General features: G+C 44.9%; 1 protein-coding gene across 19 annotated transcripts in view; it reads right to left on the reverse strand.

Moving 5' to 3' along the window:
- Window positions 1-523: 523 nt before the first annotated feature.
- ANKS1B (ankyrin repeat and sterile alpha motif domain containing 1B) overlaps window positions 524-15,571 on the reverse strand; it is a 1,131,483-nt gene continuing 1,116,435 nt past the window's right edge. For 14 of the 19 annotated variants that reach the window (XM_082349568.1, XM_082349580.1, XM_082349581.1 and 11 more), the window contains 2 exons: window positions 5,906-6,073; window positions 524-2,411 (listed from right to left, as the gene is read on the reverse strand). In XM_082349568.1, the coding sequence (XP_082205694.1) occupies window positions 2,301-2,411; window positions 5,906-6,073 (279 nt within the window). In that variant the 3' untranslated portion in view covers window positions 524-2,300. Of the gene's footprint in view, window positions 2,428-5,905; window positions 6,074-15,571 lie in introns of all 19 variants that reach the window. The other 5 variants (XM_082349566.1, XM_082349577.1, XM_082349576.1 and 2 more) reach the window with 2 other exon arrangements.

Raw genomic sequence — 15,571 nt, forward strand, 5'->3', positions numbered from 1 at the left:
CAGAGAGCTTGATGCTCCCCCACCCTCTGCAGACACACACCACAGAGAAGTCATGTGAGCACACAGCAAGATAGCAGCCACCAACAAGCCAAGCCAGGAGAAAAGGGCCTTAGAATGAAACCTACCTTGCTGGCACCCTGATCTTGGACTTCCCAGGACCTCCAGAACTGTGAGAAATAAATTTGTTGTTTAAGCCACCCAGTATTTTGTTATGGCAGCCTAAGACAAACATGTAGATGTTGTCCTATAAAAGTAATCCAGTTTAGTGGTCCTTCCTCTTTTACCAATTTCTGTTTTGGTAGTTCTTCCTTACAGCCCACTTTAACATTAAAGACGATGGGGGCTTTATGGCTGAAATTCAAGCTTTAAGGGCCTGGCTGAACTTGGAAATGAGCAAATTTTCTCAATTTTGCCAAATGAAAAACTCCCTTTAGCTATGGATGCTGAGAAGGCCGGGCCTTTGGTTCTATCCTAAATGGAAGTGGGAAGGTGCTCACAGAATGATGCCAAGCACCAGCAGCTGTACAGTTTCCATTTTATTTTGTGTGCTTTTTTTTATAGGATATAAATAATGACAAAAATTACAAAATTTATAACTGGAAGCCCAAGCATATTTACACGTTTCCTTTTCAGCAAAGCTACTATTTACTTTGCTCCTATACAGTTTCTTTTTGGTACCATATTTTAGGGTTATTTTACTCTCAATTTACTACATACATATCAACAGTGAATAGGCAAAATATATACAAGGAACTGTTCAGTTCAAGTAATTTAATTAATATTGTATTAAAATTCTCCAACACTGAACTAAAACCATATACATTTGTCAGTTTGAAATAAAATTTAGTTGTCTTTCTTTAAAACTTACCAACTGATGAATGTAACTGATAATCTTAGGTTTAAAATAATATTGGTTAATTAAAAAAAATTAAGACAATCCCACAATTTATCAATATCGCTTATTATAATGAACTCCAAAATGATTCACAATATGGTTAGAACAATATACATTAAAATGTTATTTTTTTTCTATAATGATATTGGTACTGTTTATATAATTTGATTCTACATAAATATACATTATGGTATCATACAAATACTCCACAGAGACATTAAAAAAATTAAAATACCTTAATGAAATGTAAGTAAGTAAATTTTATTTAATCAAAGAGTAAGCAAACATTTATTTATTTATTTTGTTTCAAGAAAAGAGTTTTATTACTTTGGAATCTCTATTTTTTTTTTTGTATATTTGTGTTTTTCTAGAAAAAAAAAATTTTTTTTTGCAATAGAATTTTATTAACACCTTTCTCAAACAAACAAGGTTTCCATGACAGAAATCTTGACAGCAGGAGCCCTAGATTTTTTGTTTAACATGTTTTTTAAAACTGTGAAGTTTAAAAAAAAAAAAAAAAAAATCTTTGCAGGCTTATGGCTGTGTCAGCACTTTCGGTAAGACGCCAGCCTGCTTGCCCAAATCTCCTGCTCTAGTGAGCGCCTCTGGTATAGTACTTTGCAACGCCCAAGCCAGTCCTCTTGGTAGTAGCAGTAGAAATTTAGTTATTTGAAATGAAAGCAAAACATCCCTCACAACTAACCTAGTTTTCTTATCAATGCGTTAGTGAAACATTCTTTTAATAATAAAAATATTTAATACAAGACACATTTTTCTGTGCATAATAAATTCCTCTGTTTTAAATCATTAAGTTTTTGAATCAATCCATAGATGTAAAGGTTTTCTTTATCTGACATAGTTGATTACATATAAAATCCACAAATATAGAAATTGGGAAATAGGATTTCCTGGCAATCAGGGGTACTTTTTGTCCTTTTGCATGAAACGATACTCAGTGAGATAATGATTTTACAGATGCTTTCTGGGGGTAGTTCTGTTCTCATTCTACCTTGAAAACTGCTGACAGTGAAAAATAAACCCAAGATTTTTATACTTTTAGGCAGTATTAGAGATCCCCTGTATTTTTTTTCTTAAGGTATTATCCCCAAATACAGCAAAGCAAGTGTTGGGGCAAAGTCACTAGAAATACCTTGGGTGGTAGCAGGGAGGGGAGTCGGGAGAGTGAGCCACAAATCTCAACTCATTTCTCTCAGGGGTTACGGCTGGAAAGTCTTGGTTGCACTTTCTGTCACTGGTGCAGAAAGAACGTCCCCAGGAATGGCCAGCGGCCTTTCGCCCGTGACAAGGCCACACAAACAGCAGTCTTCCTCCTGCGCTGGGTGGAAAGCCTGCTCCGGGACTGCTCGGCGTGCAAGGCACCGCGAGGACGGGAGGACGGTGAGTATCAGAAAATCGTGGTCTCATACTTGGTATTTATTCCCCTCTTGGCTTCTTGTCCCGGCTCCACAATCCACGGCAGGTTGGCCAGAGTCTTTTGCTCAGATGGGTCGATCTGCTTTAAAACAGAAAGGCTGATGCCCGTTATACGGTACCTGCCTGGGGTTGCACGCATGCATCCTAACGCTGCCTGGAAACCAGCACTGGGCTCTGGCAGGACCTCAGGATGTTGGGGGGTGAGAGTCATCTGTTTGTTCTTCTGATACACATTTACTGCAAGGCACTGGGCGTGGGGGCGGGGATGGTGAGTGAGGCACTGCCCTTGCTCTTGAAGGCACACAGGTGGGGAGCAGGCGTAGGAATACTTTACTGAGAAGTGAGACTTGAGGGGGAAGAGGGCACTCTGTGGGCACCCAGGAAGGCCACTGACCCCATGTCGGGAGCCAGGGGGGCTTCCTAGAGAAGGTGAACCAGGCTCTGTCCTGCCTGCCTCTCAAGCCTCCAGTGGTTTCCATTAGTCAGAATAAACCCAGGGTCCTCGAGGTGACCCACGGTGGCCCTGTCCGCCTGCCTTTCTAAGCTCCGGCCACACCGGCCTCCCTGCTGCTCGCTGTACACCAGGCCCCAGCCCAGAGCCTCTGTGCGCATCACCTCTCTGCCTGAATACTCTCCAGACATCTGCCCGCTTTATGCCCTGATGTCAATCAGGGCACACAGTTCAAACATCACCTCCTCACCAGTTCACCCCAAGCAAAAGAGCACCTCAACTTTTCTGCTCTCCTCTGCTGCTCTCTTCTTTATAATCCTTTTGCCACATGCATCATGTTTATTTGTTCATCCTCCACTACAGTGTATGCTCATGAAGGTGGGATTCTGTCTGTTCTGTTTATTCCCGCTTCCCTCAAACTCAGAAAAGCTCCCGGCAACCCACTAAACAGTACGCACCCAATAAATACTTGTTGACTAGACGTAATGTCTAAACGGAGAGCTGGAGGAGAAGCAAGAGCTTCCTGGTAAAGGCAAGGCAGGGGGTGTGGAGCAGCGTGTGCAAGGTCCCTGAGGTAAGGGAAAGAGGCCGTCTGAGGGCGTGCAGTCAGGTCGCCGAGGGGGACCCGGGGGGAGACAACTGAGGGTGAAGAGGTGAGTGGGTCCAGGTCAGGGTGAGCCTTGAACCAAGCTGAGCTGTAAAACGTCAACACCATTTCGGCCCCTGCGTGTACAAAGTTAAATAGGCCCTTTCTGGGTGACGCTTGAGTTCTGAGCTCACGGGGGGGCCTGGGGCAGTTCTCCACCAGATTGCCGCCTCTTTCTTTGGTGTTTCCATGTCTGCCCCTGGCCCTGGCCACCTGCTCTGCTCAGGAAACAGGGGCAAGGGAGCTGCCTGAAGAGTGTGGGTTCTGTGCCCGTCGGCCACCTGCAATTTGACTGTATCTCCACAAGGCTGTGGGGAGGACTCCACATGTCTTATCATGGGCTGTTTCTCAAAAATAAACTACTGGGGCCGAGGGAAATGGAACACAGACACCTGCTGATGACGGGGACGGGATCTTGGGGCAGTTAAAGGACAGCAGTATTATTCACTGTATGTTTCATAGTTTTCAGTGAAGGCTTCTAAATGAATATTCTGAGCTCTTATGGCACACACCCTTTGTGCTCATCTGGAAGAAGTCTATGGGGACCAGACAGAAGTCAGATGGAGGTCCCTGCCACGAACAGATTTATCCAACCCACACGGGAATGAATACAATAGTCTAAGAGCTAATCCCCCAAATGTTCTGAAAATTCCTGGACATTTAACTTGCTTTTCTTGTGGGATAAGATAGATAGATAGACAATAAATAAACAGGATAAGCCAGGAAAAGCCTGGGTGGTCCAGGAGAAGCCTCTTTGTGTAGCTGGGCCCTGGATGACAAGCCAGACTCAGCTGTGCAGAAACAAGGGGGAGACAAAGCCAGGTGGAGGGAACAGGGGGCACAGAGGCCTTAGGTGGGAGTGAGCTTTGTTTGTTTCCAGGAAGAGGAAGGCCTGAGTGTCAGGAGTGTGGTGTGAAATTAATTGGGGCAGTGGTACCATGATCTGATCTGTGTTTTAAGAAGGTCACCCTGGGTGCCGGGTGGAGGAGGGGAGTTTTTAGGAGATGTATGGGAGTATTTTGAAGATTAATGGTGGTGACGGCTTGGATGGGAAGAGTGACAGAGGAAATGGAGAGGAGTGGACAGATCTGAGAGATGTTTTAGGGGCTGAACGGATGGAATCTGCTTGTGGGGTGGACACAGGTGAGAGGAAGACAGAAATCAAGGGTGTCTTCTAGATTTGAGCAACATGGTGAATGGTTATTCCGTTTACTGAGCTGGGAGAGACTGAGAGAGAGAAGCAACTTTGTGGAGAGATCAAGAATTCTGTTCTAAGTTTCAGATGTGTGCTAATCCTCGAAGGAGAAATGAGGGAGAAATTGAACCTGTAAGTAAGTCTGCAGTTCTGGGAGTGCTTCAGGATTGGGAGCCAGCGGGGCTGGGAGGTGCTGAGGTGGGAGAACTGGGGGTCAGAAGGCAAGTCAGAGGACGTGCAGTTACTGGTGATGATCAGCGATGAGGGATGAGCATGGGAGGGAACGGTGAGGTGGGGGAGGAGATCTGAGAGGTGAGCTGTCAAGGAGCAGAGGGGCCAGACGCTGGGAGGATCATCCCCATGGATGTTGAAGCTGCCAAGAATGGAGACAGGAGTAGAGGCCAAAGAGAAGATCGTGAACAAGAAGCCACATGGTCACAAAGGGTGGTGCCTCCGCAAACATTAAAAACCCTACAATTCCCCACGACTCTGGGGACAGGGCTCGGTGGGGAGGAGGAGAGTCACAGGCGGAAGGATATGTGGGCTGAGTGATGCCTCAGGGTGCCTGCTGCCCTGAGTCCCAGAGTTTCTAGGATGCCATACGGCAGCAGAAACCAGACGGGAGGCTGGTTGGGAACATTCCAGCTTCTGGGTATTGCTACCCCCAGAGGAGGCCGCTTTGAAGTCATGAAAGTCTGTTAGGACAGGATGTGTGCAGAGCGTGTGGGAGGGAAGGGGGGAAATTTCTGGAGGGAGGCAGATGCCAGGGAGGAGGGGCGGTACCTTCTGAACAGTCCCCACTCTGCAGGAAGCCTGTGCCTAGGCCTCCTTGTCAGGCCTGCATACAGCCTGTGCCTCCAGCCTCCTCTAGCTGGGTACCAGGGATGCCCTCCCCGTGAGCCTCTTCCACCCTCTCTGCTGCCCAGCGGCTTGTGAGAGGCTTGCCCCCTAGAGGGATGGCAGCCGGGGCCTCAGGGATCCTTTTTCCCAAGATCGCCTGGACCTTGAGGACAGACTCCCCCGGGAGGCCAGCAGCGCCCAGTCCCCTCACAGGCTGCTTCAAGGGACAAAAGGAGTGGGATTTTCTTGGGAGCCTCCAAGTTCAGGCAGATGGTCCCCAAGACTTTGCAGGAACTGGGCTGAGAGGAGGACAGACACATGCCAGGACGAGGCCGAGGGAAGGACATGAAGGGCAGGCCCTGGATTCTCACCAGCCCCCACGGCACCAAGGATCCCCCCCCTCCAGTTCAAGGTTTTCAGAACATCTGTGTCTTTTCTACTTACCACCGACTTGCGAATGCTGACTCGGGGCTTGGGGATGGGCTTGGAGGGCTTGTTTTCAAAGCTTTCTGGAAGCGTGGAGGAATGCCCCCCTTTCCTGGCTTGCAGCGCGAGCTGGTAAGCAACTTCAAATGCCTGTCCCAGCGTTAGGATGATCTCGTAGGCTAAATTCTGTGAGAGAAATGAGAAAGCATTTATGACAGCATCTTCCAGATCAGAACAGAGTGGCTGAGGAACACTGAGGGGGTGAACCGGCAAGGACCCTGAACTGTTCCACCTGATGTGGCAGAGAGCCAGGGGAAATCTGACAAACAGGACACTCTGGGTCCAATTTAGGGTCTGTACGAGGCACCAGTTACTGACGCGATGCACTTGCTTACAGCCACGCTGAGTAGCCTGCACCGGGACCCCGGAGCCCGCTCCAGCCGGGGTGGCTGCTTTGCTCCCAGGCCTCGGAAGGGAAGGGGTCACTCTGGTCCCTCAGCCTGGGGGGAGGATCCCACACACTCCACAGGAGGTGTTACTGAGAAGTCGGGGGTCTTTTCACCTCCCACATCTGTGATTCAGTGAACATCTCTGAGACACAATCAAAATCTAATTCAGGCAGAGGGGGGAGGCATTAGTCATGCTGGCGTGGCGTCTCACACTCACAGCAGCGAGCATGCAAACAGAGCCAATTATCCATCTATTTCTTGAGGCGTTTGCTCTCCCTGTGGGTCCACTCCATATTTTATCATCAAATCAGCAAGAGACAGGAGATCCTGTCAGGCTCGAATGCCATGCCAAGCAGTGCCTGTCTGGGAGAGAAGTTCTTTCCTTCGGACCTTCAATCACTCCCCGCAAGACGTCTAGCTTCGCGTCTCCAGATTCGTACTTCATTTCTGCCTTCTCTTCTGAGCACAGTCCCACCCTGTCTGCTGTCACTGAGAAAACAGGACATTGACCCCACAGAAGCAGGGTCTCGACAAGACCCGAGGTCACAGCGCATCAAAGAGCTGGATGCCTGTGGGTCACAGAGAGCTTTCTTAAAACCACGGCACCACGGAGAGCTGGTGTGGTCTGTCCCACGTTTCCATGCTCATGAACGCCCCTAGAAAGTCTATGTGGTTTTTCCTCAAAACCACAGACACCGCGTTTGCTGATGTTGCACCCCTGCTCCCTCCGCCCCAGTCAAGCACACAGAACATCTCGATTCCCATGCTTCTGGGGAGATCCGCTGAGGACCGTTCTCACTTGCCGAAGAGGGAGGGAGACGCGGGATGGCTGTCGGGGCTCGTGTGGAAGAGGCCCTTGGGTCTCCAGAAGGACCAGATTTCAGATCCACGCCGGACTGCCGGGGTTTAGGCCCAAGCCAGGGGGGAAACGCCCTGAGTGTGAGAACTGGTCTGACAGAGGATGTGTCCTCTCCTCTGAGCTACTCGTTAAGAAGCCGTGGCCCCTCAAGACAGACAGACGTGTGCTTACTGGAGACCCAGCCTTGCACAGCCAGCTGAGCACTTCCCGCAAGGAGCTCGGGGCCCGAGTTTGCCTCCAAGCATGCGTCAGACTAGGAGATTAGTAACGCACCGACAAGTGACAGTGGCGGGCTGGCGGACAGCTCCGGCCGTGGCTGCACCAGGAGGGCTGAACCCTCAATGCCTACACTTGGCACTCGCGTCACCACCAGTGTTGCCCATTGCGTGGTGTGCAATGGGTCCCCTGGAAAGGGGGCCTGGGGCTTTGGGCTTTGGCTGTCCCCATGAAGTCCATTTTCCACAAGTGCTGTGGAGATAGTGGCTGTCTATCTGTCAGGGACACGTAGCAGATATTCATGCTCTGGGTGGGCAGCTGGACTAAGGGAAAGATGGCAGATGCAGCAGTTCTGTAACATGTTGCTTTTTGATGCCAGAACAAAGGTGCTTAATGAGTGTGAATTCCTTTATCGTTAACCTAGAAACAAGTTCCTGAAAGTGAGATTTACTTAAAGTTCCAGTGTCTTCAAATGAAAGCCAAAGATGCTCATTTGAGCAGGTGAGATTTTCACAAGATTTTGATGGGAAGGCTAAAGGTTTTTGGAAGTTTCTGGGTTAGAAGCTCTGCCCTTTCATTGTAAAGAAGTTCCTGGTGTTAGGAAACTGCTGAGGTAAGACACAGAGACCAGACCAGACTGTGAGGTTTCCTGCCAAGCAGCTTTTCCTAGTTTGGCTTGCATTTTTTCTCCATGATGTCTTGCTTTTCGTTTCATGTAGAATGCCGCATTTTAAGAGTTCTTTTATGATCTGTAAAGAGTTGGACATTGTTACCTTTCCTACACTTTCTGTCACCTCGGTGTTTGAGGCTTCAATTCTGGATGCCAGTGACAGCCCACAAGGAGCAGCTGGTTGCTGATGGGGCTTTGCACGCGGAGTCCTGTGTTACCAAAGTACCGGGGCCCTTGAGGGGCGCAGATCCTCATCAGATGGGACCTGAGGACACATGTTTGAATGGGAAGGAGGGTTCATTTCTCCAGCCTCTCCTTAGTAATATCCCCACTACTTAAAATGGGAGGAGAGTTACTGTGAGAGCGGAAGACACTATAGGAAAGGGCCAAAATGATCTGATCAGAGAGGCTTAGGTGACAAGCCCTTGCTTCCTCCTTTGAGCCAGGCTTGCTGACCCCAGAGATGCTGCCTGGCACTGAAGAGCCAGGGACGCTGCTCAGAAAGCCTGAAAGCCCACTTAGTTTCTGCTTACAACATATCATCGTCTTTACAACTGTGGGAGGCCAGGGCCAGAGACTGTGCCTGGCACACAGTAGGCACACAATAGAGGCTTGTTTGCTGAGTGAATGAATGAATATCTAAAGGGCAAGCTGGAGTAATAACACTACTAGTTATCACTATAGGTAGTATGGCTACCATTAAGTGAGGACTTCGTAGATATTAGGCATTGTACCAAGCACTAGATTTATCTCATTTAAGTCTTACCACAATCATCTGTAGTAGAATATCATTGTCCTTATTTTATAGATGAGGAAATTGAGGCTCAGAGAGGTTAAGTAATTTACCTGACATCACAGAGCTAGAAAGTTACAGAGCAGTGGTATGAACCAATATTTGTGACTCAAAAGTCTATGTTCTTAAGAACTCTAATTCAAAAAGATACATGCACCCCAATGTTCAAAGCAGCACTATTTACAATAGCCAAGACATGGAACATGGAAGCAACCTAAATGTCCATTGACAGATGAATGGATAAAGAAGATGTGGTGTGTGTGTGTGTGTATATATATAATGGAATATTAGTCATAAAAAGGAATGAATTCCATTTGGAGAAACATGTATGGACCTAGAGATAATCATATTAAGTGAAGTAATTCAGAAAGACAAATATATGATACCACTTACATGTGGAATCTTAAAAAATGATACAAATGAACTTATTTATAAAACAGAAATAGACTCACAGATATAGAAAACTTAAGGTTACCAAAATGGGGCTTCCCTGGTGGCACAGTGGTTGAGAATCCTCTTGCCAGTGCAGGGGACATGGGTTTAAGCCGTGGTCTGGGAAGATCCCACATGCTGCGGAGCAACTAAGCCCGTGCGCCTAGAGCCTGTGCTCCACAACAAGAGAAGCCCCCTCAATGAGAAGCCCGTGCACCACAATGAAGAGTAGCCCCCGCTCGCCACAAGTAAAGAAAGCCCGCGCGCAGCAGCAAAGACCCAGCACAGCCAAAAATACACAAATTAATTAATTTGAAAAAATTACCAAAGGGGAAGGGGGGGAGGGATAAATTAGGAGTTTGAGATTAACAGATACACACTACTATACATAAGACAAAGAAAAACAAGGTCCTACTATATAGCACAGGGAACTATATTCAACATCTTGTAATAACCTATAATGGAAAAGAATCTGAAAAAGAACATTATATACGTGTGTGTGTGTGTGTGTGTGTGTGTGTGTGTATATATATATATATATATATATATATATATGCAGGTGCCTAGGTTGTTAACTTACTGACTAGAAGTGAATCTCTTAACTTTGTATCAACTCTGCCAATCCACTGTATCTTACATTAAACATTATACTCAAACCAAATATACATATACACATATATACACACACACACACACACACACATATATATATATGAAACTGAATCACTGTGCTGAAATCCTGAAGCACTGTAAATCAACTATACTTCAAAAAAAAAAAAAAAAGTCTATGTTCTTACTCTCCCAGGTGGGTAGCTTGTCTCCAAGGTGGCAGCCATCACTCTTCCCCTTCCCTCACGCCATGCTGTGAGAGGGGGTTGTTGAGAGGGCTAGTCTGTTCCTCTACATCCTTGAATCTGGGCTTGTTATAATGACTTTCTCAACTAACAGAATGTGCAGAAGTGACATGCTGGGACTTCTGAGATTAGATTGTGAGAGGTCTCACAGCTTCCACCTTGGCCTCATGGAACATTCACTCTGAGGGAAACCAGCCACGTATAAAAAGTCTGACCTCCCTGAGACCACCATGTTGTGAGTATGTCCAAGCTGGCCAGGGGAAGAGGCTGCCTGGAGAGAAACAGCAGTTGCAGCCACCGCAGCCCAGGCCCCAGATATGAAGCGAAGGAGTGATACTGGACATTCAAGCTCCAGGAGATGCCACACAGAGGACCAAGGCCCCAGACAGATGGCCCCAGTCAAGCCATCCCAGCATCTGCAGTCATCTGAGTTACCTAGTGGAGGCCCCAAATACTGTGGAGCAGAAGAGCAGAACTGCCGTGCTCTGCCCCAATTCCTGACTCTCAGAATTGTAAACATGATAAAGTGGATGTCGTTTTACAGCACTAAGTTTTGGGGTGGTTTGCTAAGTAAGCAGCAATAGATAACTGGAATACCATGCAGTGCTAAGGAAGGCTGGCTGGACCCTCATTCACGTGGTGGAAGAGGAACCATCAGCCTGTGATCTGGTCACAATTAGCAAACTGAATCCAACAAAACATAAAGATTATACACCATGACCAAGGTGGATTCATCCCAGGATCACAAGGATAGTTCAACATACACAAATCAATCAATGTGATATACCACATCAACAAAAGAAAAGGTAAAAACCACACAGTTATCTCAATAGATGCAGAAAAAGCATTTGATAAAATTCAACATCCATTTATGATAAAAACTCTTATAAAAGTGGGTATAGAGGGAACATACCTCAACATAATAAAAGCTATTTATGACAAACCCATGGCCAATATAATAGTGGTGAAAATCTGAAAGCCTTCCTGCTAAAATCTGGAACAAGGATGCCCACTCTCACCACTTCTATTCAACATAGTATTGGAAGTCCTAGCCACAGCAATCAGACAAGAAAAAGAAATAAAAGGTATCCAAATTGGTAGGGAAGAGGTAAAATTGTCCTTATATGCAGATGACATGATACTATATATAGAAAACCCTAAAGATTCCACACAAAAACTACTAGAACAGTAGTAGTACAAATTCAGCAAGGTAGCAGGATACAGGATTAACATACAGAAATCGGTTGCATTTCTTTACACTAACAAGGAGATGTCAGAAAGGGAATGTAAACGGTCTCTTAAAATTGCATCAAAAAAGACTTAGGAATAAACCTCACCAAGGAGGTGAAAGACTTATATGCTGAGAACTACAAAACATTAATAAATGAAATTGAAGATGATTCAAAGAAATGGAAAGACATCCCATACTCTTGGATTGGAAGAATTAATCTTGTTAAAGTGGCCATACTGCCCAAAGCAATCTACAGATTTAATGTGATACTTATCAAATTACCCATGACATTTTTCACAGAACTAGAAACAAATAATCCTAAAATTTATATGGAACCATAAAAGACCCAGAATTGCCAAAACAGGAGGCATAACCCTCCCAACTCTTTAGGCAATACTACAAAGCTACAGTAATCAAAACAGTGTGGTACTGGCACAAAAATAGACATATGGATCAATGAACAGAACAGAGAGCCCAGAAATAAACCCATACACCTACAGTCAATTAATCTTCAAGGAGGCAAGAATATACAATGGGGAAAAGACAGTATCTTCAGCAAGTAGTGTTGGGAAAGTTGGACAACAGCATGCAAATCAATGAAATTAGAACACACCCTCACATTACACACAAAGACTTGTATATAAGACATGACACCATAAAACTCCTAGAAGAGAACATAGGCAAAACATTCTCTGACATAAATTGTACCAATGTTTTCTTAGGTCAGTCTCCCAAGGCAATAGAAATATAAGCAAAGATAAACAAATGGGACCTAATCAAACTTATAAGGTTTTGCACAGCAAAGGAAACCATAAACAAAACAAAAAGATAACCTACAGACTGGGAGAAAATATTTGCAAATGATGTGACCAATAAGGGCTTAATTTCCAAAATATACAAACTTCTCATACAACTCAATAACAAAAAAACGAACAATTCAATCGAAAAGTGGGCGGAACACCTAAATAGACATTTCTCCAAAGACAACATACAGGTGGCCAATAGGCACGTGAAAAGATGCTCAAAATCGCTAATTATTAAAGAAATGCAAATCAAAACTACAACGAGGTACCACCTGACAGAGGTCAGAATGGTCATCATTAAAAAGTCTACAAATAACAATGCTGGAGAGGGTGTGGAGAAAAGGGAACCCTCCTACACTGTTGATGGGAATGTAAATTGGTACAGCCACTATGGAGAACAGTATGGAGGTTCCTTAAGAAACTAAAAACAGAGCTACCATATGATCCAGCAATCCCACTCCTGGGCATATATACGGACAAAACTATAATTCAAAAAGATACATGTGGGCTTCCCTGGTGGCGCGGTGGTTGGGAGTCTGCCTGCCAATGCAGGGGACACGGGTTCGTGCCCTGGTCTGGGAGGGTCCCACATGCCACAGAGCGACTGGGCCCGTGGGCCACAACTACTGAGCCTGCGCGTCTGGAGCCTGTGCTCCGCAACAAGAGAGGCCGCGACGGTGAGAGGCCCGTGCACCGCAATGAAGAGTGGCCCCCGCTCACCGCAACTGGAGAAAGCCCTTGCACAGAAACGAAGACCCAACACAGCTAAAAAAAAATAAAAAAAATAATAATAAAATAAAAGATACATGCACCCCAATGTTCATAGCAGCACTATTCACAATAGCCAAGATATGGAAACAACCTAAATGTCCATTGACAGATGAATGGATAAAGAAGATGTGGTACATATATACAATGGAATACTACTCAGCCATAAAAAGGAATGAAATAATGCCATTTGTAGAAACATGGGTGAACCTAGAGATCATACTAAGTGAAGTTAAGTCAGAAAGAGAAAGACAAATACCATATGGTATCACTTAAATGTGGAAGCTAAAATATGACACAAATGAACCTATCTATGAAACAGAATCACAGACATAGAAAACAGACTGATGGTTGCCAAGGGGGAAGGGGTTGGGGGAGAGATGGAATGGGAGGTCGCAGTTAGCAGATATAAGCTTTAATATACAGAATGGATAAACAACAAGGTCCTACTGTATAGCACAGAGAACTATATTCAATATTTTATGATAGGGACTTCCCTGGTGGTCCAGTGGGTAAGACTCCACACTCTCAATGCAGGGGGCCCAGGTTCAATCCCTGGTCAGGGAACTAGATCCCGCATGCATGCCACAATTAAGGAGCCCGCCTACCGCAACTAAGACCTGGTGCAACCAAATAAATAAATAAATAAATACTAAAAAAAAAAAAAAAAAAAAAAAGCAGCCCACATGCTGCAGCAAAGGTCCTGCATGCTGCAACGAAGACCTGGTGCAGCCAAAATAAATAAGTAAATATTAAAAAAATATCCTATGATAAACCATAAGGGAAAAAAATATAAAAAAAGAATGTGTATATATATATGTATTACTGAATCACTTTGTTGTATAGTAGTAGTTAACACATTGTAAATCAATTATACTTCAATTAAAAAAAACCCTAAAAATAGAGTTGCCATATGATATGATCCAGCAACCCCACTCCTGGGCATATATCCAGACAAAACTATAATTTGAAAAGATATATGCACCCCTATGTTCATAGCAGCACTATTCACAATAGCCAAGATATGGAAACAACCTAAATGTCCACTGACAGATGAATGGATAAAGAAGATGTGGTACATATACGTCAATACAATGGAATATTACTCAGCCATAAAAAAGAATGTAATAATGCCATTTGCAGCAATATGGATGGACCTAGAGATTATCATACTAAGTGAAGTAAGTCAGAAAGAGAAAAATATCATACATCATTTATATGTGGAATCTAAAATAGGACACAAACGAACCTATCTGTGAAACAGAAATAGACTCACAGACATAGAGAACAGACTTGTGGTTGCCAAGGGGGAGGGGGGTGGGGGAGGGAAGGATTGGGAGTTTGGGGTTAGCAGATGCAAACTATTATATAGAGAATGGATAAACAACAAGGTCCTACTGTATAGCACAGGGAACTATATTCAAAATCCTGTGATAAACCATAATGGAAAAGAATATGAAAAAGAATATATATATGTATAACTGAATCACTTTGCTGTACAGCAGAAATTAATACAACATTGTAAATCAACTAGACTTCAATAAAATTAAAAACAACAACAGCAACAGTACCTAGTCACAGGAGGTCGGAGCCTCCACTCCCAGCCCCGACCTCGGGGAAGGTGGCTGATGCCTGTGACCCGTTTTGGTCACAGCGTCACGGTAAGCACTAAGGAGTCCCGTCACATGCTAGCTCAAACCACAGAGCTGGAATGTCCTTTCAAGTTGGCATGACCACACTCTCATCTCTGGTTGCTACCTTGCTCGGGCATAAATCCAAACTCATTTAGCTTTATGTTCATTACCTCTCATCCCTCAAATGCTGTAACCTGGTTGTCTCTGACCCTGGCTCCTTCTGCCCCTCCTAGCTTGTTGGAAGATACCTGCCTTGGCCTTTCCAGCGTGTCTCTTTTTGGGACCACACTTATTATGGCAATTGACGTTGAGTATTTTCTACCTTACACAGACCACCAATGAAAGAAGGAAGCCTGTGTGCATGTGTCCTCAGGGCTGGTGTGGGGGGCAGTTACTGGGAAGAGTATGCTCTGAGTCTCAGTTATTTTTTGTTTGTTTGTTTTAAAATGGGGATAATAACACATGCAGTATCCACCTGACTGGATTATTTTGAGAATCATTCATAATAACATTTACCCTAATGACAATACCAGCCAACATTTATTATTTACTGTTTGCCATGTTGCACATGGACTATCTCATTTAATCCTAACAAACCCTGTGGGAGTTATTATATTAAACAGCTGCAGGGCCATTATCATCCTTGTTTTGCATGTGAGAGAATTAAGCTCAGGAAGGTTAAATAACTTGTTCATGAGGCCAGCACCTGGCTGAGCTGGGATGTGAATCCAGGTGTTCTGAGAGGCTGTGCTCTTGATCACTGTACCTTAGAATTATACTTAAGATAAAAAGACTCAACATCACTAATTATTAGAGAAATGCAAATCAAAACTATAATGAGGTATCACCTCATGCCGGTCAGAATGGCCATTATCAAAAAATCTAGAAACAATAAATGCTGGACAGGGTGTGGTGAAAAGGGAACCCTCCTGCACTGTTGGTGGGAATGTAAATTGATACAACCACTATGAAAAA

The sequence above is a fragment of the Balaenoptera borealis genome (genome assembly GCF_965194805.1).
Source record: "Balaenoptera borealis genome assembly, chromosome: 13".
NCBI lineage: Eukaryota > Metazoa > Chordata > Mammalia > Artiodactyla > Balaenopteridae > Balaenoptera > Balaenoptera borealis.